Source organism: Thunnus thynnus, chromosome 11 (assembly GCF_963924715.1).
Source record: "Thunnus thynnus chromosome 11, fThuThy2.1, whole genome shotgun sequence".
Lineage (NCBI taxonomy): Eukaryota > Metazoa > Chordata > Actinopteri > Scombriformes > Scombridae > Thunnus > Thunnus thynnus.
The window spans coordinates 11,383,308-11,410,134 of NC_089527.1; the positions used below are offsets into that span (position 1 = coordinate 11,383,308).

General features: G+C 40.9%; 1 protein-coding gene across 4 annotated transcripts in view; it reads right to left on the bottom strand.

Annotated features, from left to right (window-relative positions):
* Nucleotides 1-266: 266 nt before the first annotated feature.
* myo1b (myosin IB) overlaps nucleotides 267-26,827 on the bottom strand; it is a 64,608-nt gene continuing 38,047 nt past the window's right edge. The window contains exons 7-32 of one of the 4 annotated variants that reach the window (XM_067603173.1): nucleotides 26,485-26,548; nucleotides 24,268-24,366; nucleotides 23,140-23,243; nucleotides 20,224-20,371; nucleotides 19,234-19,352; nucleotides 18,551-18,637; nucleotides 18,341-18,406; nucleotides 15,326-15,430; nucleotides 13,386-13,448; nucleotides 12,900-13,100; nucleotides 12,348-12,574; nucleotides 11,683-11,883; nucleotides 10,660-10,753; nucleotides 9,401-9,550; nucleotides 9,192-9,260; nucleotides 9,003-9,089; nucleotides 8,489-8,575; nucleotides 7,287-7,373; nucleotides 6,349-6,435; nucleotides 4,850-4,924; nucleotides 4,535-4,669; nucleotides 4,051-4,157; nucleotides 3,759-3,891; nucleotides 3,203-3,355; nucleotides 2,688-2,818; nucleotides 267-2,588 (exon numbers count right to left, since the gene is read on the bottom strand). In XM_067603173.1, the coding sequence (XP_067459274.1) occupies nucleotides 2,456-2,588; nucleotides 2,688-2,818; nucleotides 3,203-3,355; nucleotides 3,759-3,891; nucleotides 4,051-4,157; nucleotides 4,535-4,669; nucleotides 4,850-4,924; nucleotides 6,349-6,435; nucleotides 7,287-7,373; nucleotides 8,489-8,575; nucleotides 9,003-9,089; nucleotides 9,192-9,260; nucleotides 9,401-9,550; nucleotides 10,660-10,753; nucleotides 11,683-11,883; nucleotides 12,348-12,574; nucleotides 12,900-13,100; nucleotides 13,386-13,448; nucleotides 15,326-15,430; nucleotides 18,341-18,406; nucleotides 18,551-18,637; nucleotides 19,234-19,352; nucleotides 20,224-20,371; nucleotides 23,140-23,243; nucleotides 24,268-24,366; nucleotides 26,485-26,548 (3,012 nt within the window). In that variant the 3' untranslated portion in view covers nucleotides 267-2,455. The remainder of the gene's footprint in view (nucleotides 2,589-2,687; nucleotides 2,819-3,202; nucleotides 3,356-3,758; nucleotides 3,892-4,050; nucleotides 4,158-4,534; nucleotides 4,670-4,849; nucleotides 4,925-6,348; nucleotides 6,436-7,286; nucleotides 7,374-8,488; nucleotides 8,576-9,002; nucleotides 9,090-9,191; nucleotides 9,261-9,400; nucleotides 9,551-10,659; nucleotides 10,754-11,682; nucleotides 11,884-12,347; nucleotides 12,575-12,899; nucleotides 13,101-13,385; nucleotides 13,449-15,325; nucleotides 15,431-18,340; nucleotides 18,407-18,550; nucleotides 18,638-19,233; nucleotides 19,353-20,223; nucleotides 20,372-23,139; nucleotides 23,244-24,267; nucleotides 24,367-26,484; nucleotides 26,549-26,827) is intronic. The other 3 variants (XM_067603174.1, XM_067603175.1, XM_067603176.1) reach the window with 3 other exon arrangements.

Here is a 26,827-nt window from a genome sequence, read left to right on the forward strand (position 1 = left end):
CAAGACCCTCTCAGGAATGTGAGATTTAATAATCTGTTGTACTATGTGGTTGATTTAGACTGTTGCTTGTACACTGTAGGTTAGATAAAAAGACTGTTCAAAAGGCTCTGTACATGGAAAATGCCCTGTAACATTGTGCATCTGTCATTCAGTATCAATTGAGGGTCAGAAATGTCCTTTATGGTTATGTGTGAATGGCTAAAATTAGTATCTCCGGAATAAATACTATAATAACAATGCAAAGAATGTCACAAACTCCCACAACATTTATTTATTACTGATCTTTATTTAATTTAAAAAAGATTACTTGTAAATGTTACATTGAGTTCTATTGAAACATTTCCATGTTCTGTCTCAGCACAGGTTTACTTTAGGCACACAAGAATGCAGACATCATTTTTGCAGTTCTAGCCATTGTTCAAATACAAAACACAGAAGAGAGGAGAGGGGAGGGAGATGTCACCCTTAGCAAAATTGCATTTAAACTGTGCAGAGCCAAGGAACAAATACATCAAGACTGGCGTTAAGCTCAGTTGTTCCTGTGCAAGGGACAGGAACAACCGATTTCTCAAATCCCTATGTCGTATGTGACATGAAAAAATACAAAAAACAGCCACAAACCAAGGTACATCGGATTGCAAAACACAACTAGACCAAGTGTTATTCCCTCAGAGAAACCACTGGTTGACTTAGAAATCAGTACAAACTACCAGTACAACCAAATAAAGATTATAGTCAACATACCTGAAAATATAGCGCACTGTTGCTTCTTTGATAATCAAATTTGGCTTGTGTGTAAATATATACCGAGTACTCGAAAGGTGGAAAAGCTGTAATTGCTCAATTTCTTCTGATACATCAAAAATATCTATGGTCACGTGTGCTTAATATTTGGTCTTTCCCCCTTGAAAAATAAACATTAGGTCAGAGTGGGTCAAGCACTACAATAGCTCAAGCTGCAGTGGCAAAAACAGCTATTTCATAAACACAGCATTTAAAGTTAGGATACTAAAGAAACCCTTTGTCCATGCCAGGGCTACAGCCTAAAGCCTATGTACAGCTTGTGATGGCGACTTCTATTGGTGGTCACTACTGTTTAGCCAGGAAAAGAATAATCAAGAGAAAAAAAACATTATTTATTGCACGCAAAAGAAATATCAATGTCAAGGGTTTCACTTTGCACCAGAGAAACTGAAAGCTTTAAAATCGGGTGAGGACATTACAAAGGGTCTGGGTACCTTTGCGTCTTGTGGTCGGGTATACTTCCACTGGAATGTCTGCACTGCCTTTGTCAGTATCCTTAATCAAGTCCCACATAATGCTTCTTTGATTCATACATGACATTCTACGTGTTACTGCCTTTGCAAAACATTGGATTCAGTTTACAATAACTCTTTAGAGATTAAATAAAGCTTGGAAATGGTCACAAACTGTACTGTGCTGTGCTAGTAGGGAATAATGGAAGTTGATCACATGTGCAGTGCTGTCAAAGATGACAAGAATCAGCCACTACAGGATGATATACCCCCCCTTTCAAAGAGTTTTGCTGGCAATCATATTGTCAATAACAGGAACTGAACAGGGTCCATCACCTATATGGTTTTTCTATGTCTGTATTTGTACACTGACACGTGACAAGTCATGGGACCTGTTCAATGGCACATAGGAATTGCGGATACAAAAAGTGGTTTTACAATAATATAGCAAATTACATTTGACTCCTCAACTGCCCGCTGTGCTTTTTTTTTTTTGTCAGAAAAAATATATAGAAAATAATACAACATACAATCAAATTCATTTTCAGGTCATCATCTTTTGGTTACACCGAGGTGAAGACAAGTGCAGTATTCTCTTCAGAGACACTAATTCTGACAGGCCGAGCCCAAAAGTTCCCCATCCATCTCACATTTTAAGACAGAGATACTTAAAAATGGATCAGTCGAGGCCAGTTGAGGCTGGAGCTTGTCACAAGGTTCTTATAATAACATTATCTCAAAAGACTGATTCGACATACAGGCAGAACAATCATTATCAACATCACCATTGGTATACAAAAATCTCTTGTGCCCACGAGATTTTTTTTTTTTTTATCCGTCTTCAACTCTTTACCCCAGTTTTACAAAACACCATTGAAACATTTCACCAAATTTCTGTGGCATGCAACCCCGACAAGGGCTTTCTTTGCCAAAAAGGTGGCACATGGTTACAGCTATAGTGATGCCATGGTAACTCTGATAAGAAGAGACTGAAGGAAAAAACGAAAAACAAAATTAAAAAAAAAAAAAAAAATCGCAACAAGCTCAAATAACTGCACTGTCATTTTTGGGCCCATTGTGGGCACTGGGGTGATGGTTCTTGAGACCAGAGTTTTCGGAGTGGATGGTGGTTTGGTGTTTTAATCGTGCCCAATCTGAGCACTCAAGAACAGCACTGGAGAGGTGTTGAGGGGGAAGCTCTATGCTGTTGCGGGTACTGACACCTCCAGCAGGCGGTTGTTCTTACGCTTGCAGGACACGCTGTTGCCGTTCTTGGCGACTCCTTGGATGAATTTGACGCATACTTTGTCCTGCTTGAACTGCACCAGAAACCTGTTATACAGAAAAAATCATTGAACAGGATGCCGGTGGAAGATGCATATTAACACGTTTCAACCTGAAAACTGAATAGCACTCTGCATGCTCTCTTACTCATCTGAGATGTCAACGTTGAGCTGCTCCCTGTCCGCAGCGGTGGAGCCGATGTGGTGGAGTTTGGTGATGATCTCAATCAGATGCTCGCTGCTGAGTAAGAAGTCTCCTTTGACGGCTGAGGCTGACCCCTACAGCAAAATAATGATGGAACGGGCGTCAAAAACACAGATGCACAATTGACCACCATTTAACAACATTAGTGTCTAAGCAGACCTTAAAGGAATAGTGAGAAGATTGATACTACTTTTATGTTTAATACAGATTGAACAAACCAGATACTGGACAGAGCCAGGTTAGCTGTTTCACCTTTTTTCCAGTCTTTACGCTAAGCTCAGCTAATCCCTTACCCCCTCTGGCTCCATATTTTTTGCAAGGAGAGTGGTATTGATCTTCCAATCTAGCTCCCGGCAAAAAAGGGAATAAGTGTATCTCCCAAATTGTCGGACTATTCCTTTGACTTGATCTGAATCATAATTCCACTACAACTATAAATCACAACAGGTCTCCCTCACCTCCTTTAGTTTGAGAGCGAAGAAGCCATCACTCTGTGTGCTGACTGACACGCTGGTGAGGTCCGGCAGAGGGACGCTGGCCTTCACCTGGCCTGTCTTCTGGTCAGCCAGGACAACGCTGTTCTTAGTCAGCAGGAAGATCCGAGCTGTACCCTGCGAATGAGAGCAGATCCAGTCCGTCAATCTGAAATTGTGCCTCTCACCTCCACATTATGGCAAAAGGAAGATGTAAAGGCTGAAATTGTTTTTTTTTTGTTAGTTTTTTTCTCTGGGGCAGGGTTAAGAGTAAGAAATAATACATCTATCCAAGAAATGTCCGTTATCTGCTGAAGCAAATATGATGTCAGTTGTTAGGATGTCAAAAAAACATCAGATTGTTGTAAAGCTGGGTGAAATACACATCAAAACAACCTAATAGTTTTGTGCTCAACGAGGCTTGTGCCGAAAAGTGGAGCAAGACTCTAAACAGCAGGTCACGATGTGATCACAGCTTATATTTTTTGACTTTTCAGCTCTTGTAAAAACTAAATATTGTAGTGTGTGCGATCTTTCTTACCTTGCCATTGGCCCTGTTGATCTTGTTGACCACATCAGCCAGCAGAACCTTCTCCTCCACAGCACTGTTCAGTTTCTGGTACTTGGGGTTCTTGCGGATCTCCAGGTAGTCTCCTTTGAAGGGCTGGCTCACGCTGACAGAAAACACAGAGTCAAAAAAGGAAGAGACTCTCAAAACCCATTTAACTAATTCATCAGAAAGTGAGCCATTTCCCCCATGTGTCCATACATATTACTCATATACACCTATACCATGAAAGAAACAGAACTCTGCTCCGGTAGATTTCAGGTACCTGCTCGGGTAGAGAGCCTTTTTATCCTTGAAGATCTCGCTTGCCTCCAGCTTCTCTTCATACACTGCCTTCTTCTCCTCTGTGAATGTGCTCCTGTATTTCTTACACTGAAAACACAAATGAAAAGTTCACATACAGGACTCTCGTTAATATCATTCATCTTGTAGTGTTATTGCACATCTGGTATTTTCTATTGTATTCAATGGATCTTGTGATGCATAGCTCATCTTAATCTATATATGTATTTGATCAATCATTGATAGGATCACTGCTGGTACACGTTTATGATTTGACTACTTTTGTGACTGGTTGTTGCAGCCTGAGGTTCTGGTACTTTATGCTATTTCATATCATAAGTTTAATATCTGACAAACGTCTGTGACTGAAATGCTGACATCGTTCTACTAGGCATCCGTCTACCAGATACCGACAATATTTACTTTGACTGTATAAATCATGAAATGACAGGTTATTTGTGACCGACCCTCCAGAGGTGGAAGATTCTCCGGAGCTCTGTGTGGACTCCGTCCAGGAAGAGGTAAGGCCTGGAGGGCCAGCTCTTGTCTATGGGTGACATGGAAGGCAAGTCCCTCTTCAGGCCCAGGAAGTACTTTTGCATCTAGAAAAAAAACAGACACAAGGGAATCTAGTTTGATTTCTCTGAATGTAGGGGGGTAACTTACATTTTTACTGAATATTGAAAAGAACAACAACAAAATTCCTTCACTCATACATCATTGTTTTCAGTGTTTACGTTTATTGAATTAAGCTTTCAAGCAAATATTCAAGTTCTACTCACAATTCTCTGGATGGTGAACTCATAGATCTTCTTGCCTGCATTTGCCCTGAAGAATTTTCTGTATTCTCTGCGGACCTGTTACAGCAAAAAAATAAACTGTCAAAACACATATTGTCACCTATTAGTTTGACGTGAGGCGGGAAAGAAAGGGAAGACACTGATTTACACAAACAGCACACTAGAACAACAGACATTTGGTTAGTCACAAACACCGAACACCTGGAACAGACGGAGTTACCTCCAAGCTGCTGAAATTAATTAAAATTACAATGATTGCTTCAAATTAATTACTGAAAACTCAATGATGGTTATGACACATGACCTTCATGCTGACTTTAATTGCACAAATTGAGTTGTGAACAGGTGCACTGTGTACTGTGAGGTGCAGGCTGGTCAATTAAAATGATGAAAAGATTAACACGGCAACAAATGACCAGTGTGATTCTTCTAAGACCAAGCAGACACGAAACACAATCAACAAAACGTCAGACACACATACTTTATATGCCAGAAATAAGAGGTGAAACAAATAGTGTTGCGTACAGAATCAGCGCTGCTTTACATGAGGTTAGTTGCACAGATAAACAGGACAGAGTAAGATGTTAAGAAAAGAACAGATTGGAAACAGACAGACAGCCTCTGCCATGTCAGTCAGGGTGTTGGTTTATAACTGAAACCCTCAAAAACCAGTAAAAAGCGTCTGTCCCTAAATAATAAGTCATTTCATCTGAACTATGGAATTACAGGAGGATGTTTAAATGTAACTGTTTTACCGTATCCTCTAGTCAGAGTTTTCTAATGATAACTGTTAGAGAGTAACCAGGACATTGTTTCATGTGTGATTTTTCAGTGCTTTGAGCAATGACTGGTGGGAAGAAGTCTCAAAACCTCTGCAAAGAAAAACCACCAGGTTAAACTGAAAATGTTCTTTTGTTTTAAGAGATCAGACTTATTGTGTTAAATACATTTCTCTGGGCCGTATTGGTGGCTCAGGGGTAAATGTTCAAGGACTACAAGTCCTGCAAGTCCCACAAGAAAGTCACACGAAGGCGAGGGGATTAGGCTTTCTATATAGAAGCAACACTAGGGGAAAAACTGTAGCAAGAAAAACAATACTTGACTCTGATGTAAATAAATCTACGTCTGTTCATGCTATATTAATCTTTGTAAAAGTATAGTTCAGTGTTGATTATGGACATTTTTTTACTGTTTTGATGGTGGGAATATTTAGTCAGCGAGTTTCAACAAGAGTTGATGTAATAGATCAACTGATAAACACATGTAACAACTTGTTTCTCAATGTCTTTAACCTCTGGGACGTTTGTGTCGAAAGCTGCACACAGTTTGAAACAATGTCATTATGAATTAAGTGTGATTGCTATACAAGGCAGAGACTGGCTTTCTGAAGATAGATGATTGTGGAGGATGACGAGGGTCAGGGGTGTTGAGTGGGTGGCAAGACGTGATGGTGATAGCTGCGCTGTGGGGCTGGTAGGTACCTTGAGTCCCTGCCAGTAGGCCCAAATCACAGCGACAGCATGCTTACGCCTGGCTTCTTCCTTCAGTCTCCTCAGCTCCCTGCGAGCCTGTTCAAGGGGGTGGGCGGGAGGAGACAAGGAGCGGGAAAAAATGAAGCAGGAGAAGATGAGAGGAAGAAGAGGGAGACATTCTTTTGCCTGAGGTGAGCAAACATCAAAAAACACACATACACACACACAACCACACACACACACACGCCCACACCCACTGCACTCAAACCCTGTGTGACCATCAAGAGACTGTAAAAAGTACAGCTCTTCTATTCCCGCCTCCAGAAACGAACATGACACTGTGGGTCACATGAACATTTATCAGGGGAGTCTCTGTAAGGGAAACAGACTTGGAGCTTTTTAGTGGAACTTTGAGTGAAACAGGAGAAGAGCAAAAGTCACAACTCAGGCAGCAGAGGTCACCTCAAAGGATCCAAACAGTTCCATCTAAAAAGACAAACAGTACTGCAAGACGAAGAGAAAACATGCATTAACTACACAAATAGAAGGAAATCGTGCAGGGAGAGCAGGCAGCGTGCAGTGGAGAGGCATGGACCTTGGATGAAGGAGCTGAAAACACATTTAAAAACATGACCTGGAAGAGACTTGTCTGATGTGTGTGTGTGTGTGACTGTACCTTCAATGACATAGGACTGTAACTGCAATAACAACTGTTTTGCTTCTATTAGTAAGACTCCATCCAGTGGACGACAGTCTGAGTGTATGTGAAAGGGTGTCTGGTACTGCCTTGCATCATAAATGTAATGTTTAGAATGAGGTAAGCAGACTGATGGATATATGTTGAGGGTTTTTTTTGGGGGGGGGGATGGGTGGGGTGGGAGTGGGTGGGAGGGGGTCGATGGAGGCGGCAAGTCACGACAAGTCAAGTCAACAGGCTTCCCAAATACCTTGGTGCCCTGCCAGCCGGCCCAAATGACCGATACGGCATGTTTATTCCTCGCCTCCTCCTTCAGCTGACGCAGCTCCCTCCGAGCCTGATGAAAAGCGGTGGCAGTTGTGGAGGAGGTTAATTTCAATGGAAATCAAAAGTTAATTGTCCGCGGTGAGATACTGCGTAGGTGTAAAAAAGCGTTATGAGGAAACATTGACGAAAGACAACAGAAGATGTCAAGAGATGGGACACCGTGTATTTAAACATCAACATGCCGGTTGAGTGCTGCTCGTGTTTTCTGCCTCTGTATTTTGTTCATGTTTTTGACGGAAACTTTTATTTATTTGCTGGTTTGACAAGCTGGATTATTATTAAATTATTAAATATTATCTAGAGTTGTGTAAAAATGTTGACGAATAAGAAACCTTGTTTACTAAGAGCAAAGTTCTCATACAACACAGAATAATCTTAAATGGCATCTATAATGAGCCTGAATTGATAGTTATCAGCGGAATGAGACCTTGAAATATAATATTAATTTTTACAACAACAAAGGATATCTGAAATGATAATGTAGATGCTGATAAAATAATGGTATGTTATGCGTGCAGACGACAAGTCGAAGTGGCTGTAATTATACACATATGCTCGTTGCCATCTTATTGTCATTATTCCATGCTTGTTCGTAAGAGCTTCTCTGTGTTTTGTTGTAGGCATATCAGTTTACTGAGAGTTCTCAACATGAGCTCGAGTAAAGAATACAGTGAAAATGATCTGTGTGGTGGGCAACAAATTATAATAAACACATAATAAAAGAAAAACATATTAGATAGAAAACAAACTAAAGACAAAAAAAAAATTCAAAATATGTGAGCCATGTTAAAGGATCTCATTGTGGCTGCTTTACAGAGATAATTTCGGTTGCATATGCCTATGATGCCATGACTGAAAAACAAAACTTAACAACCACAACATGTCAATCTGCAAACTTTCAAGACAATCCTGCATGCGCGGTTAACGGCTACAAAACAGAAAACAGAACAAAAACAACAATAAGGCACAATATTCAGGCTAGTGGATAACAGAAGGACCGGGATTGGGGTTAATTCAGAGGGGCAGCTACTCTATTAGGCACTTTCAATGAAATGGGATGGGATATGGTGAACAGGGATGACAAGACAGCTGGGACAGGGACACACTACAGCTGGGTTGAAATACCTTGGTTCCCTGCCAGTATGCCCAAATTACTGTCACGGCATGTTTATTCCGCGCTTCTTGTTTTAGACGTCTCAGTTCCATCCGAGCCTGGTGGGATGCGGGTGGGCGTTAGGAGTAAGACAGGTTGTGAGAAGGAAAAGGATCGAGAAAGGAAAGTGAAAAAAAGAAATGGGGCGGGGTAGAGAGAAAAAAAAAAAAAAGAAGAAGAAGTGGCAGTTGTGTGATCAGCAAAAAGAGGCAGGATTAAAGGAATACAGCAGAAAAAAAACCACCAAGCATAGAAAGATTTTTAGAAAGGAACATAATTTTTGTAATAAAGTGGAGCCATTAGCAGGAGCATTGCATGAGATGAAGATTTATGTAGGAAATACTGTTAAGTCTTCAAGAGTGGTCTTTTTTTTTTTTTTTGCAACATGAATAAAAAAGCCTGGATCAAAGCCAGGCTGATGCTCTGTCGAGGTAGGCTCCTCGCTCTCTGATACCCCCCCCCCCCTGCACTTTAATGCATCAGTACCTGGGTGCCGTGCCAGTAGGCTGCGATGGTGGTTGCTGCCTCTTCACATCTCTTCTGATATTTCAGCTCTCTCAGGAGTTTGCGGGCCTGGTGGAAATATTTTAATGTTGTTTATGTCATGATTTCTGAATTGCTTCTTGCATCATTTTATTCTGAACAAAATGAATACACAGAGAGAGAAATGCGCACCTGCCATCCTCTGGTGTAGGACTGCACCACAGTGGTGGCGCTCTTGATCTTCTGGTATTTCTTTTGTTGCTGTGAGACGAAAAAGGAGTAGATAAGATATTAACAACACTTCATGCATTTTGTTTTACTTCATATTTTATCAGTTATTTGTCTTTTCAATTCTTGCTAGGTGTGTATTTTTTTTGGTTTTAATTCCACAAGAGCCTCACTGCGTATCGACGGTACCACGCTGCCACCACGATCTGACTCTTTTTCAGCAGCAAGAAGTGGCTGCGGCACTTCCAGCCGCGATAGATCTTCTGAATGAGTGTGGCCAAGTCTTGTAGGCACTGCCTCCTCCTCTCCTCCAAGAAGAAGAGCTGCAGAGAAGACAAGAGAGAGAACAAGACAACACCCTTACATACAGTGTAGAGGGGTAACAAAAGCCAGTTCTCTTCTGGGAAGTCTTTTTAACATCTGTAACACCATCATGGAGAAAGCAAAGTTTATCTTTATAGAATTTTTTTTTTTTTTAATTTTATCATGGCAAATATTGATTCAGTGATATCAAGAACAAAGTCCAATCACCACAATCATCACATTTATTGCTCTGGTTTACGGCAAGACAATAAAAAATTACCTATTAACTTATCTTTATCAGGGGGTGTGAGTACACCATTTATTGTTCTGCTGTAAACTCATGCAATTGGTTCATCTGCTGGCATAGATTCTCGGGTCATTTGATATCACCGCTTGAAAATACATGTAGAATTTCTCAATGCCAGGTCGTCTAATCTTGTTTGCACATTAACCTGAATTTAATCAGCGTTGTGTCTAGATAAGCAGGAGATGCTACATTAGTTTAGGCAAGGTCTTATTATTCTTTGTTTTCTAATAAAGAATTTCTCAAAACCTTGATGACAATTAAACAAAAAGGTGTGGCTGCATTGGATTAACAGCCAAAACAAATATGGTCTGAGAATACGGATTAAAATCTGCTTTGTTTAGTGCTTTTGCAGCTGGCAGATACATTTAATGGAGATAAGTTGATCAGACAGAGAAAGCAATTAGAGTGAAGGAAAAAAAAAATTCTCCCACTATGAGATCATGTTATTCCAAGCTTTGTTTGGTCTTCTGCAGGGTGGGGAGAAGGTCCACACAAATGCTGCAGGCTTGAGGAGCCTGCGAGCGAGGAGTAAAGACGCTCATTTCCCATGTTAGATGGGATGGATAAGTGAAACCATGTGTTTTCAGAGTGGTGGTTGCATGCTAATTGCTCAAATGGGGGCTCGATGTACAGCCCACCCTGCTTTACAAACATCTTACTGTGAGAAAACAGGGCGGTTGAGCACACTGGATTCAACCTTTAAACATTCAAACACAGCTTGATCTACCAGATCAAGCGTTTAGTTGATACACAGCAGATGTCAAAACTGGAAGAACATAATTTTAGGGATATAAATTTTGTGTTTTACTGTGCGGTTCCTACCGTTCTTGGGTTCCTGATGAAGATCTTGGAGCGGCCGTAGGAGAACTCTTCAGTGGGGACCTGGAGGTCAGACATCAGCACCTCTACTCCTTCTCTGTGGGAAACCAGAGGAGTCAAAGAGGTCATTGAAAGCACCCTTCACATGTCAAGTGGTTATAAACAACACAAGCACAAATGTATAGAAGCGGTGATAAGAATTTGGACACGTAATGGGCACAAATGAACAAGGAGAGAACAGAGGAGAACAGCATGGATTACAAAGAGTTTAGGAAATGGACAAAAAAATGATAAAAAGAAGATAGCAAAATATCTACAGAAACATGTGGGAGGAGGGTATAAGGAAACCACACAAAGCACTGACGGATGGCTGAAAAGCACAAGATAGGAATCAGTGCTTTTACCAGCACAGTGGATGAAACATGCAAGTCTGGCTGATATGGAACGGAGGAGACAGATAAGGATGAAATGTCTCAACATGTTGTGGTTTGGAGGAAATTGTCAATGGTGAACAAGTGGTATGTGACAAAACTGCTACTAGATTCTAGGAGGAGGCTAAGAGGACTTTGATGTGTTGTGTGCATATTACTAAATATGTATATGAGATAATAAAGTTATAATCATCAAGGCGAACACTATGCTTAATAAAAGATATACAAGTTAGTCTGTTGGGTCAACTAGTCTTATATATAAATCTTGGTTTATCCAGGGAAAGTCTTCTGAGCTGTTTTCCAGTAACAACCTGCTTCACATTCACACAGGTCCTCACAATCACACCTGGGAGCTGACCGCTCCAGCTACAACCTATTAGCGCTGGTCACAGAGTCGGTCCATCAGGAGTAACTGGAAGTTCAGTGCCTCGGTTAAAGACACCTGGGAGTGTGCTTAGTTTCCAGTGTCACTATTTTCTCACCAAAAAGCTCGGCAGGATTTGTTCTGGCAACCTTCCAGTGACGGGGGCCCCCCCACTCTGCTCCCCTCACCTGCCTCATAACTTAACTGCTTCGGAGTAAATATAACAATTACCTGGCAGGCCCTCTCCAATGGGGCCAGGTCTTTTTGCAGAGCATTTTGTAGCGCTCCAGGCAGGGCTCGTAGGCCTGGCGGAAGGCGTACCCTGCTCTCCTCACACGGACGTTCTCCATCAGGCCCAGGTAGCGCACCTGATGGCGGACCAGAGACTCGGTGAAGATGTGGGATGCCTTCTTGTCGTTGGGCTTGATGCACCTGGGCGACAAGATGAGAGGTTAGACTGTTGTAATGATCTGATAACATCCTTTTATTTGAAAATCAGATATGGGCTAGCTATTGTTTTTCCAGCTTATTCAAGATTGACATCATATTTGTCTTGAATCTTTAATCAGAAGCATTTTAAAGACTTATTATGTCACGGTGTGGTTATGCCATAGCTGATGTCAATAATACTAAGGTGAAAAAGACTGTTTTGGGGGAATTAGACCTTGTTTTCTACTCATCAAATGATAGAATGGGGGTTTAAAATGGTACTGGATATCAGTAATTATTGCATGGGAGGTTTGTGTCATTTTCCATTAAAGCACTATTTTTGGGGCCAACATTTTTAAACAATAACAGAAAATTTCTCTCTCTCTCACACACACACACACACAAAACATACTCATAATATCCTAGACTGACACAATAATAACTGATATTCTCTCTGTATAAATTACCGGATGTAGTTCGGGTTCTTGGTCTGCAGGTTCCTCATCAGCGTCCCCACGGATGCTTTGAACTGGAATCCAGCGGTCGGTGGTCTCTTCAGGTTCACTTTGCCTGGGTTGCCTTCAGGGAACAGCTGTTTGATGAGGCTGTGGTTGGCCTTGTACATGGCTTGTGACAGGTCCCGGTATAACAGGTCGTTGTTCTTATCTACAAAGCCCTCGGCACGGTACAGCACCTTGATACGGACAGAAGAATGAAAAACACTAAATTACTAAAATGAATTTTCTTTTTATTAATTCATGAAAAGAGGAACAACTGAACAAAAAATTTTAATTATGCATACTGGCTGCACACTAAGCATTACACCTTTCTCCATTTGTTTTGTGATCCTTCACAGTTCACTGATGCCCGTTTCTGCATCATGGATAATACCATCATAACATGACTCTAATCTCTTCAGTGTTTTTTTGCATTTTCTTAACAACTGTGTATACATTAACAACTATATAGCACTTCATCTGAAAAGTCTTCATCATTTGCTGTAGACTCCTGTCCAGTACCTTGCCGGCGTAGTGCTGGATGCGGAAGCAATTGTGTGGCAGGCTGTGGTCGGTGAGGAACTTTGAATTCTTGCTGAGGCGGCTCTCGAAGTGCTGGTGCTCAGCACAGATGGTGTTCAGTTTGTCCAGGAAGGTCTCATCAGTGACTGTCCCAGGCCTCAGGCACTCCTCGTCTAACATGGCCAAGATGCCGTTTTGGTTCTGGGCAAAGCAACGTGCACAGACATGAAAGTGGTTTAAATTCACAGTAATAAACGGTTTGATACTGCACTATAAATGTAACAGTATTACTTTTTGAAATTGGCTTTTGACCACTGAAAAACACTTTTATTAAAAGTGCTACAAAAGCCTTTTTGACCTGGGTCAAAATGCTGGAATAATCATGCTTCTGTTGATGATTACTTTCAATTTACAAGGCCAGACTCAAAATGTGGATTTATGCTGAGTTGGTTTGTGTGGTTTCTCGGGACTGAGAAACTGACTTACATTCTCAATGAGGTCACAGATAACAGCATTGTTGAAATATTCAATGTTGGTCCATTCGATGCCCTGTAACAAAAGAAATTAAGGTCAAAAGATACAATGGCTTTTCTATCTGGAGCCAAAAAGAAATATTTTCCACGTCAGCAAGACCCACGCAGAAGTGAGTGTGTGATGAGATAATCTTGAACGTCCCTGTGTGTCAACACAACACTGAGCACCTGGTCGCGTATCTAAGGAAAGAAAGTTACTTAATTAAAGATTGATCTCATCGTTAACTCTGTAAGTACTGTAGTCTACACAGCAGTGTTCCACAGACAGCTCTGAACAGTTTATAAGCCAGAACTAACAGTATTGGATGTACCACAACACTACATGATGGCAAAATATATAGTATGACCACCTTCCAACCTTTTGAAGTTAGTCTGAAGAAACCACAAATGCTGTCCATCATCTAGACAACCAGAGTTGTTAAACAGCTCATTTTCACGGGTGCATTTTCTGTTCCTATAGTTTGGGAAATTTGTCATTTGAACCCAACAATGCTTCATACAGAAAAAAAAAAAGTTATTTACATTGCATTAACAAGCCACGCTCCACGTTAATAATGATAAAGAATCAGAGCTGGACGTTTATTCCACTGGTGATTGCTTCGCAAAATAACGCAGCCATCAAAACATCTACAGCACGTTCCGAATGAGCGACCAAAGTGGCTTTTAGCAAGTCTCTCTGGCATAGGGACAAAGGAAGATGTTGTTTTGTCCACAGCCTGACTTTGAAAACGGAAAACAAATGGTGTGTCTGGCCGGCTAGATAGTGGCTGTGAATTTATCTCTGATGTGTTTCTCCCTCTTAACTAAATCCTAATGAGTTTTGCATTGTTATAAGTTGAGGTTACACCGAGTCTAGACAAACAGCACTGACCTGACACATTCATACAAATTGACACATTTTTTTCTAATTCTTTTAAATGAGTGGAGGAAAAACAAAAAAAAAACAGTTCTATGGTTAGCCGGATTTGTCTCTGCTGTGCTGGGTCGATGTTATATTCTCTCTCCTGCTGCGTCTCCATCTCAGTTTTACTCGTGTCTGTCTCTGAGTGAGGAGAGAACATAAAGCTTTTCTGAAGAGGAAAACATTTTCCATCCAGCCCTTTAAAAAAAAAAAAAGGCCACTGGTCCTTGAAAAAAAAAAAAAAAACCCACATTGTCGACCTTTAATTCACAGCTCCTAAAGGGTTGGGAACATAGCTTCAGTTGATGTAAGTAATGTGACAGATATTTTGAAGGGGGGAGGGAGGCAGGGAAGGTGTGGCTTAAACTGATGGGTGATCAGCCAAATTCCTGATTGGTGGACCTCCCCTCCTTTCTCCAGGCCTCTGTGGTATTTTCCCATGCAATATACTGGACAGAGGCCAGAAGCGGAATATCATTGGTGGTGGTGTCAGTAGGGAAGGGGTGTGGGGGTCACCGCTGCAGCACTCATACGCATAGAGCTTTAAAAACAAACAGAGCTTAAAGGCCCACAACGGGGAGTGTTTACTCTTGCTCAAGTGAGGGATCACTTCCGTCGCAGACGATCCACAGAGGGAGACGGGGAGAGAGAATAAACTGCGTGTGGCAGAAGATGGAGATGGGATATAAAGACATATATGAATTAGAAATGTGTTTGGGTCGAGGTCAAGAATGCAAATTTAAGCCAAAATAGCATAAGGAGGTTAAACAGATGAGTGACATGACCAGGTTGAGATCACGCTGCGGGGCCTGCAACGATGAACTGTCAGCTGAACAAATTGAGTGCTGACATGTTGAAGGATGTAAATGTACAGTTGCAGGTGACAGAGTGATACCAGGGCTACAGGCTGGGCTTGACGGGCAATTTATCCGAGTGTGCACTGCCCTGTGTGCTCTGTTCTATGTGTGAATGTTGAGTATACAAAAACTTACCTCTCGGACATACTCCTCCTGCTCCTCGCGCAGGGTCAGCTCGATGAAGATCTGCTGCAGCTTCTCGTTGCAGTAGTTGATGATGAACTGCTCGAAGCTGTTGTCCTGCGGGAGCAGCGGCGGGAGGAAAAAACGTATTAGTTTCAGCTATTGTTAATCGATAGGCTGAGTCCGAATGTGCCTGTTATGTTATTGGATGAAATGGAAACTAGAATCTGTTACATTTCTGAGCTTGGTTCTTGTCATTTCTACTGTAATTCACAATTTACAATTACAAAATGCACCCTAAAGGTTGTCTTAAATCTTAAATGTTAGGGGTTTTTTTTCCTGCACCATTTTCTCATTTCTCGTAGCTGACTGAAGCTTTCATAAAACTTTTTCACATCTTTGTCCAACTTGCTGTTTATTAAAGAGGTCAGTTGTTTGTGTGCAGCGGTCCAGTGAGGACAGCTTGTGTTTACAGATGTGAAAACATACTTGCTAGACCGTCTTCGGTCCAGCGGTCAATCCAGATTTTGTATCAGCTCTGGAGCGGGGATGACATTTTTCCTACATCCTCAATGATTCTAACTCTCATGGAAACATTTGCAAACTCTAATGCATGGCCAGTTTTAATTAGAATTTTAATTAGTCTGGCACAGCCTCTGACGTTACATGCTGTTAGAACAAAAAGTCTCAATACGGTGGATTCTTGATGGCATATAATATCAGTAATAATCCAGGTTGAAAAAACTATAACCTGCAGCTCTTCTTCTTACACTTGACGATTTGCTGCCTCATCACTTTGACAACCATTACTGAACACACGTTTAATCAATCTGGACAGTTGACAACTGATAGCAGTAAATCTTGCTGATGTACGCTGATGAACTTTTATGATAAACCTTTATCAGGGAAAAAAAGTTCCTGTAAACGGTCATACAACATCGTTAAACATTGATGGAGTGTTAACCATTTGAAAACCTTTTACTCCCAACGTTACACAATTAATATTGTTGTCAATTATGACCCGTTGACGAGAGAGTCATGCTTCCTGGGAGATCTTATCGTGTGCGGGGTTAGGTTAGTATTTATTTGCTAAAAGACACTAAGGCGGTTAGAATAGCGTGTTTAGTCCAAGAGCTTGTAGAGTGAAGGACACGGCGAGTTTTTTCAGTGATCAGGAAATGGGATCGCCACAAGGAGATCGGTTATTCCTTTTAAGACTCATTTCCTTTAACTGAGAAACCACAGTCGCCTTCACCCCTAATAAACACACACAAACACACACACACACTCAATAGCATATAGATACATGTGTATACCCAAGTGGCAGCAGACAGCAGGCTGAAATATGACCTTGTGCTGTTTTATGACCAACGGTTTACAGCAGCTTAAGGAAGTAATCATCTTAAAACTACATTTGAAGACAATGGGATCATTTCTCATAAGTGTGTATTCCCTTGTCACAGGGTAGGGGAAAGTCCCTCGACTTAATATTTTGCTTTTCTAATTTAACCTCAACAACATTTCCGGCAGAAAAATGTTGGGAGCAAAGACTGATTAAATGCCATACTTAAGAAGGAGCACTGGCCCTAAATGATTTTATAAATACAAAAATTTGTCTTTTAAGAAGAATCTCATTTGGATTTCTCTCAATTTATTATTATGGCAAACATATGAAATAAATATGCTAATCATGATGAAGTTGTCAAACCCATGTTAAGAAATTGATTTCTGTGCTGCTCTCAGTGTAGTATTAGTGTTTGACAACCAAAACATCTAAAGCATCGGTCTAATATGTATCTATTCAATAGAGCTGCAATACACTCTGTTGCCAGTTTATTAGGTATACGCACAGTAGCAAAAACTAATGAAGTCTAATGCAACAGCCCTACAATAAATCCTTCAAATTTACATCAGGTGGACAAATATTTAACACATATTTAAGCCTCCAGAATGACCACACAGTTCAATCAACATCTCCTAAAACTGTTTCAACAGAAGCTGAGCAGTATAACCTTTAGATTTATTGTGGGGGCTGTTGTATCAGATCGCATTAGTTTTAGCCATGTGTATGCCCTGATTCAAATGATGCAAAGGCGTCTTTAGCGTGTTTTCAGCCGTGTGGCTTTGCTGCGCACCAGGAGCACCCCCCTGAATTGTCTTTAAAAAAAGAGGAGCTGAATTAAGATCACAGCATGCACACTGGCACAGCAAAACAGGCTGGTGCAGGTGTTACTTACTCCATCCTGGTGACCAAGACACAACACAACAGTCAGAGGAGAGGAAGGACTTGAGAGTGAGTGGAGTGAACAAGCAGGGATATGAGAAAGACATGAACATATGGGGGTGGAGAGGGGGTGGGGGGTGGGAAGGGGGGCTGAAGGCATCAAGCAATAGGACAAGAAACATTTATTCCATCCCCATTTAGTCTGTACAGTGCACTCAAACTCTCTGACATGTGTTTGCATGCACATGCTCATTTACATGCACCTGAACCAAACAACACTTGATACTCAAATGTCTGGTGCTGCATCAGTTGCTATGTATTGAACATAATGGTCAGATTAAAAAAAATCTAAAAAAATATCAAAATATTGGTCCACTTGACTGTTTTTGTGTTTTGTTTATTTTCTATGTGGTTGGCAACATTACTAAGGTATCCACTATGTACTGTTTACTATGCAATGTCTTTGATATTGTGTCCATAACATGTTTATGATGTCTATGATAAGTGTGTATTCATAAGTGCCTTGATGCTCTGTCCGTTTTTCCCACTGTGAAATGCTGATTTTAGTGTCGGAATCACCTCGCCACAAAAAATGATTTCACTCCTGGGAGCAATAAAGCTGAACTAATCTGATCTGAATATGGTTTTATCAGCTCTCAGTTCTTGTTGATAAGCTCCTCACAGGTACGCCGACGCACATGCAAACAGCCTGGGGAAAATTCCTTTTAAAAATGTGATAAAAAAAAATGTTTGGTGGTCAGATTGTGGCTTAATCGAGGTTTGATCTGGCCATTTTTTCTTACCTCAAATATCTCAAAGCCATAGATGTCCAGCACACCCATGACCTTGTGGCGAGTTTTAGCTTGTGCCTGCAGAGAGACGATATTGTCAGTGTTAGAAATAGAGGAGGATAGTGGTGTACTACCACTTCAAACTGTCATGAAAAAAAAGGAAAAATAACAGAATAATTAATTAAATCAAATGAAATAAATGAAATTCTGTACATCACTTACTTTTATGCTTTCATTGATCCTTGTAACTAGCCAGCTAAAGAGACGACTGTAGAGATTTTTGGCAAGGGCATCGCGGGCGTAGTAGGCCTGTGAGTAAACACACAATAATCCTGATGAAGTGAAAATGCAGCAACAAAGAGAAAATGCATCAATTCATTTTTACTAACTAAAAGTGTGTATTTATTCTTTGCAGACCTAATATAACAGGGCTGATAACAGGAAGTTATCTCTTGAATTTCCAGCAAGTCAATCATTTAGGAAACACAAAAAAAAATAACCTTGATAAACACAAACACAGTGAAGATTAAAGGGCAACACCAACTGCATGGTAACATTATTCTGGAGGTCAGGGTGATTCTCCAAACCATTTCTTCTTCTGCTTTTGGACATAGGGCCCATGTTTACAGCATCCACATTATATGAACACTTCTTAACAGTCTGAGTGAACTCACTAACCTCTAAAATATGACCTACATTTGAATTTCCAGAAGGAACACTGCTCATCTATAATGGAGGGGTTTTCGTAAAATTGACATGGATGAGAGTCGGCAGCCGGCGGAGGAAGTCAGGGGGAAGAAATTGCCCTTTTTATGCACCGTGTGTGTTTCTGTGTGTGTGTGCATTAATGTCAACAAGGAGCAGGAAATGCAAGAAATGCATATAACTGTAACTATCCCTCTGACCTGGGCAACGTTCAGGGTAGTGGACACTTTCTCCAACTTGGCCTCTACTGTGCGGTAGCTGAACGCCCTTTCCAGCACTGACTGTTCGATGCCCAGCAGCTCACACATCTCCTTCAGATCTGCAAAAAAAAAAAAAAAAAAAAAAATCACACACAAATAAAAACACTGACAATGAACAATTTCTGCTTGTGATCCATGTTGTTATTGTCTATTTTGAATTAAAACTTGAACTTTGTGAGCAACCTGTTTATCAGGTTTATTTATTCTCTCCTCCTTTATGTTAAAGCTTATGCTAAGATATGTTTTTGCAGATATAGATCACTACTTGTATACTCCACTGAAATTTGCTCCTTTGTTCTGATGGAACATTTTATCAGTGGTTGCAGTTTAAAACCTCCTGTAATAATATGCTAAATACACACAAACATAAAACCATCTCAATTTATGCTCATCTTCTTAGCAAGAAACATGCTGCAACATGATCTCAACAAGACGGTCTTTGAGTCATATGAAAAAAAAAAACAAAAACACAAATGTGTTTTCTCTGCAAAACTGTCAGTAAGGACAGTGAAACTGGATCATTCCACTGTCCTGGAGGAAAATATGTAAATGCAATATTTGCCTAAAGAGAACAGCTGTGGGAGTGATAAACACAGCTCTTGTCACGCAAATCATAAAACACAAATATTTGGTGAGCAGGACTGCAGAGGAGAGTGAAGCAGCCAATAGGGGGCAGTGGCTCAACATCAGGTCAACTGGGCCTGTGGGCCAAAGGGATTTTATGTACAATTCACAATAAAGCATCATAATAATAACACTATGATGAAAAAATTAATACAATTATAAAGCTCTCCTAATTTATCTTTTCATACCTAATTATCCAGACAGCTCAGTTCTTAACTACCATGCTGCTGAATCATTTCATTCAGGGAGGAAGTTAGTTGTAAAAAGGGACTCTTTTGCTTTTTGTTTGCTGTCCGTCAAACCCACCGTTTTTGTCTTTGACGCGGCTCTCGTCGGTGCCGTTGCAGCGCGACTCCGGCTTGAACTCGATGTTGCCGAGCTTCAGCACGGCGGCCACCAGCTCCAGCACCGACTGCACCTCGTCCTCCATGAAGCCCACGATCTGCATGGCATTCTGGGAGGGCAAAAAAAAAAAAAAAAAAAAAAAATGGAATGAGTGAGTCACTGATCAGCTGTTGAATCCTAAAGGAAAACATGGGCACAACGGGAACTAAGCTATAAACGTACTGTGATGGTGTCTATGCAAACACAACGGTTTAATATGACTGAAACATTATCATTGCAACCTGACGGCGCTGTCACTGGTGTTGTCATGGTAATCAGGTGACAAATGAGGATATACATGTTCAACACAAACGTCTTCTGCAGGCATAAATTCCACCTTATCAAAGACATCACTGTCTAAAGTTGTATTTGTGCAAGATTGAATAAGACAGAGCTGCAGCAGTCAATTAAATGTGTCAACCAGATCTTAATTTTAACCTTTAATTCTCTTTCTTCACACCGCATCTCTTTTCTGAGAGACTTCAGTACATTTAATATACATAACATATAAAAAAAGAGAGCAAAGAAAAAGGAAATGCAAAAACATAACACATATAAGCTCAATCTATTCATAAAAAACACTACATTTGCACAAAGTAATAAATAAACTGTTTTGAAGTGAATCCCAGTTTATCACACTAGTGCCAAATATGAAACAAGTCCCTTCACAGAGCTGACAAAACAGACAATGAACTCAAGTGCTTGAGATGATTGTGTTATAAAAACCCACAACCACAATCTAGTTTGCTGTGGTACTCCACTCCAAATTCTATTGTTGTGACAACATGTATCTAAAAGTTTAAATGTTTTAAGGGGGGGGTGGGGGGGGGGAATGTGTGGCCATGTTTGGCAGTAAGAGAGAAGGCCATGTGGAGGAACTCATTGTTTAGTGAGAATGTCCGCATGTGTTTCCGCTGGTGAAATACAGCTGTACGGGGAATACTGTAAAAAAAAAAAAAAAACACCCAACAGGAGAGGGGATGAGAAGCAGGATGTGGTGAAACGCGGGGAAACGAGAACAGTAGAACGTAACACAGACTGCAAAAGGCTTCTACGGTAGCTTGAGTGGAGCATGCTGGAGCAGGGACTGATAACAATAGAGGTCGGGGTAGAAGGGGTCTCTTATAGACACAACATCCTTTGTCTCGTCATCGGTAAAGACGAGGAGGAGTGGCGCTGCACATGCGGACGAGAGATCCCGCATGTGTAACTTTATTCAAATACAAATAGGAAGCAGGTGAGGGTGTTTTTTTTTTTTTTTTTGTGGTGGATTTCCCCAACAAAGCTCTGCTGCCCCTGCGCTGTTGTTTTGATATTGTATTAAATGGTGCGCATGAAATTTCCCTTGTTTAATCAATACAAACCTGAAGTTCAGGTTTTAAGTTCACTTTCGATTACAGATTCAGTTCAAAGTTCAAAGCGTTTTGCAATAGGTGGGAGGAGAGTTTTCACAATTTTACAATCGACACTTTAGTTAGTTTGTTATGTTCGGGAGATAAGGAGGATTCAGACCGCCTCTAACCTCTGTGCAGCGTATTGATTAACTCAGAATTATGCAACAAAAGACAGTCGGTGCTGAATGGTAGTGGGGCGAGACGGCGCTTGTGTGATGAGTGAGTCATTTGCGTGCGAGTCGGTTGGTGGTTTAAAAAAAAACCAAAACATTATCAGCACTTTTTTTGATAAAGTGAGACCATCTCTATCAGGTCTCGGGTGTCAGGTTTCAAGTGGGATACTTTAAGTTTGAGGTTGTGCTTACGAGAACTGTTGGGTTTAAGTCTTATTATGGCTAAAGTTTAACATCATTAAAAGTATAATATTATAATATTCAGGTGCTAAAATGCACATTGATGTGTTTTTCTTGCTGTGATTGATCACTCCTCCTGTTCATACTGGCCATTAAGACATCCCTTCATAATGCACTTTCAATGTTAAGTGAATGGGGGACAAAATCCACAGTCCTCCTTCTGTGTAAAACTATTTAAAAATTTGTTTGAAGCTAATATGAAGCTTCAGCCGTCCAGATTTGTCAAATCAAGTCATCGTCTTTCACAGTTACTTTTTGTACTCTTTTTAGTGCCAAATTCCTTCTGTTTGTTACTATTCTTCCACTGCAGCTGAACAGGAAAACACTGTCTGTCCGGCCACAAATAGGGATTTTTTTTTTTTTTTTTACTAAAAATACTGTAACTCAGACTGCTGAAGCCTCATATTATCTTCATATAAACCTTTAAAGACATATTTACTCAAAACAAGGACTGTGGATTTCGTCTCCCATCACGTTTTTAGTACATGTGGAAGAGATCTTCTAATGGTCAGTATGAACAGAAGGAACGATTACAGCGAGCAAAACCTGTTTCACTGTTCATATGGGCACTGGACTGTTGTTTTGAGATAAACTTGGAAAAATTGTGAACGTACCCTTAAAGAAAAACATGTATGGGAACCTGCTGGCTAGATTTAAGACTAGAGGGGATTGTTTCTTTGCTGTCACCTTAACTCTTTAATGATCTGCCTGAGGAGCTCAGATTCACCAAATCAAAACTTCTTTTAAGTCATTTCTTAAAACAAATTTGATTCTTTTTTTTCTTTTATGCATGACATCTTATTATGTTTTATACTCTGCACTTTAGATTGTTTATCTCATGTTTATCTAAAGAACTTTGTAACATACTGGTTTTACTGGTGTCTGCCTTTTGATTTTATCAGTAACTCTGTTTTTATTGTTTGCCGTCTGTGTACGGCGCTTTTGTAACATTGGTTTTTGAAAGGTTTTATACAAATAAACTTTACCATTATAATCTTTATAATGCATAAGCACATGCAGCTAGTACTCACTCTGACTGTCCTGAAGTTGGCTGCATCATCCAGCCCGTTGACTACGGCTGAGTCCAGGCTCAGGTAGTTGTACTTGCTGAAATCCCGGTCCAGCTTCAGCTTCCCTGTGACACACAAACCATGTGGTTACCATTTAAAAACTACAATTGGTCAAGCAGCATGGCTGAGGGCGATTATTTACATTAAATGCAAGGGTGAGCAGAAAAGGTAATGCGTTTACAGACCTACACACTCACAGCTGGGAGGTGCCTGATAAAAACCACAATATTGTAATGATGTAATCTGCTTCTTTAAAGTACCTTCTAAAAAAAAAAAAAAAAAAAAAAAATGCACTTCATGGCGCAAAGATTCAAATGGGTGATACCCTGGAACTAATTTATCTAACCCCCAGGCCATTGTCACTTCAAACATAATTTCTACACAGTATATGCACTCACTGGGTTACTGCTGTGAACATTATTCTGGAAGATCAAATAGCCCTCTTAAAAGCCCTCTATGTAGTAGCAAAGAAATCCATTCCTCTCGTGGGTGCATGTGTCGAATTTCATTAGCGGCTGCATTAACTACAGCTGAATCAAGCCCCTCTGATGTGTGTACTCTGGAGTGAATGACCATTACATTGTTCTCCTGTGTTCAGGACATAAAACAATGCCCTCTGTCCGCAGAAAAGTAAATAGAGGGAACAGGTTTCACGGCCAGTCTTTGTTCTCTGCGGTGTTTGTTAAGCAGGAAGAGTGGGCCCTTAATGCATCAGCAATGTGTTTTTTACCCCAGCTGCATAGGTTACTTCTTTACACAAAGACTGGCGTGTTGCTGGCTTCGGATTACAGTTAGGTGGATAGAAATGAAATGAATAAATCCGAAACCCAGAAATAAGGTGACTCAAAGTGCACGGTCAGGTTTTCCTTCCATTCTGGTGTGAATGAAACCAAAACAATGAGAGTTAAAAGGTCTAGTTTACTCTGAACATGACTGCTTGCAAGCCACTGTTTTGGTTCAGTTTTAATTTATTACTTCCTGTGTACAGATGTGTGTGTATATAACTGCACGCTATTTAGAAAAAAAAAAAAAAAACACACACACTCATGCTTCCGTTCAACTCCAATTTCCAGTATTAATATGACTTACTGAGTGTGTCGTCAGAAGCTCCAGACAGGAGCTGATAAAAGACGTGGAAGTTCCTCTCTCCTCTTGGCTGTTTCACCACACGTGACTTCTCGAGCAGATCTAAAAGAGCGAGGGACGACAAAAAGGAAACAATGACACACGATGACAAAAAGTCCGTCCCTAACAATAGTCTTCTCTGGAAATGTTTGTGCGGTGGGGTATTCTTGAGTAGTAAATACATGGCTGACCCTGTTATAATAAAGTATTAAGGATGCCCAACATCTGTGTGGAGCTCATATGGCTTCTAACCATGTATTTAAAGTTGCCATGGTGACCGAGTCAATGTTGGTAAATATTTGCATGTGTATACATGCACACGCGCTTCAGGAAGTGTATGATGAAGAAACCGCACACAGCTTTCCGACCAAGTGCAATAGTACCTGATTAAAAAGGGGAACCGTCATCTGTTCACCGCATTAGGCTGAGTATGATTTAATTAAAGACCAACTACAGAGCTCAGCAGCTGAGGCTGCTTGAGATCCTCTTCACTGCCGGGTTTGGCTGGATGATAGCGTTCATTTTTTCTGGTTAGAAAACATCTTATTTTAGGAGACTCTGGAGTTTATGTTACGCTGAAGTGAACGTTTTGGAGAAACATCCACATTAACTGCCATTTTAAAAGATGATCAAATTTCCAGCCATAAAAGAATGGCTCCTGGCTTTGCCAACTTTCAGACTTCGCTTCAAAAAAAAAAAAAAAACTGACTCTTCCAGTCAGTCGGTGCTGAGAGGACAGAAGTGCTACTTTACAATACTTCTGTGGAAACACTACAAGCACCTAACTAGAGAGCTCTGTCCAGAGACCCGGGGTTGTCAGAGTTAGTGGCAGATCAGGCTGAATGTGAATCTGTGGCACCCGCTGCCCACTGATGACATCAGAGGCTGTCGGAGAGCCAGCGCATCAATAATAAACAACATCCAGGACTGAGTGGCTGCCAACAGCAATACAGAGCTGTGATGAAAGAGGAGGACAGAAAAGAAAAACACCCCTGAGGAGCCACTTTATGTAGATAGCTGTCTGACACCTTTTTTGTGAAAAACACAAGGGGGGGGTCAGCGTGGGGGCCAACAAAGAGTTTCAGATTATTCTACTCCTAAGGGTACTGAAGTAATCTTTCACCTTGTGTCCGGCAAAACCGTTCAGTCATCTTTTTTATTGCTTTTTCGGGGGCCACAGCTTCCCATTTTCTGCAGCAAAGCATCCTGAATGCCATTTATTGTTTGCTCCGTTCAGGACATGTTCCCCTCTCCCTTAGATAAGCAAACACACATTAAAGTAGCAATGTGGGGACAATATCCTGTTATGTTTTGACTAAAGGAATTGGCTGTTTGGCTGCCAAAACACCATTACCACCCCGTTATTACCAAAGCTACTGAGAATTGGCTTTTTTCGAAAAATATAGCTATCTGTTTTCAGTTGTAGGAAGTACTGATGACACCGAGGATCTACATACAAGCGGAAATAATGAACTGGGAGGTTAAGAGAAATTCCTTAAGGTCTGTCCTGCAAGAACTTCCTCATCCAACTGTCTAGCCAGCCAGCCAGCCAGCCAGCCTGTGTCTGAAGAAGTCACATGTCAGTGGCTCTTCTTTACAGACAGTCCCTTGTATTTGACTAACTCAGGCCAGCAGACAGAGGTTCACTTGTGTCTCCGCCATCAGCTCCGCTCTTTGTTTCCGTGACCTATGGCGGGGAAGCCGGCGCAGACAAAACAATGTGAACAGAGGCAAGATAAGAGCAAAACAGAGAAAAAAAGCTGAGGAAAGGGAGTCGGATAGGTGAAGGGCTGCGTTTTGTTCGGTCTGCCCCCGCAATATGTTTTTAGTGAATTTCTACTGACAACAAATAGAAGATGGATTGCTCTCTGTTGGTGTTTTTGCAAAGACTTTGGCTACGACTGACCCATGTAGGAGGATGAATAATATGGAGGTGCAAGAGAGCAATCTGAAAGTGAGCTATGCTCAAAGTAGAATAACTTAGATATTTAGTTTAGTGGTGTTGCTTGCAAAGCAATAAGTGTCCGGTTGATGAAGGCCATGACACGAGAGAGAAAAGTATGCAATTGACATGATAAAGATGAAGTAGGAAATATGGTGCGTGTCATTTCCTGCGTTCACAGTTTCAGATGTCTTCAAATCTTTAATTGGTGAGGGCATTTTCATCCTGACACTACTCACAGTTGCTGATGACTCCACCGAGAGGATCCCCTTTGAAGTCGAACTCAATGTCCATGTACTTCCCCTGTTGAACAGAGCACGACAGTTAGAACTGAAAGTGGGTATAACTCTAACTCTAATATACACTGCGAGCTTGGCCCGAAGCCAAACTCATGAGCTCAGTTCAACTTCACAGGGGGAGGATCTCTGAACAAACCCATTCAAGTTACGATTGAGGCGACAGCTGCCAATCATAAACACGACTTGCTATGAAATAACTAGCCTCTATAGGAGGGAAAGACCCCCCCCAACTAATGCCAGTTTTTTTTTTCCCTCTAGTGTAGGACTTAAACTATTTCAGGCC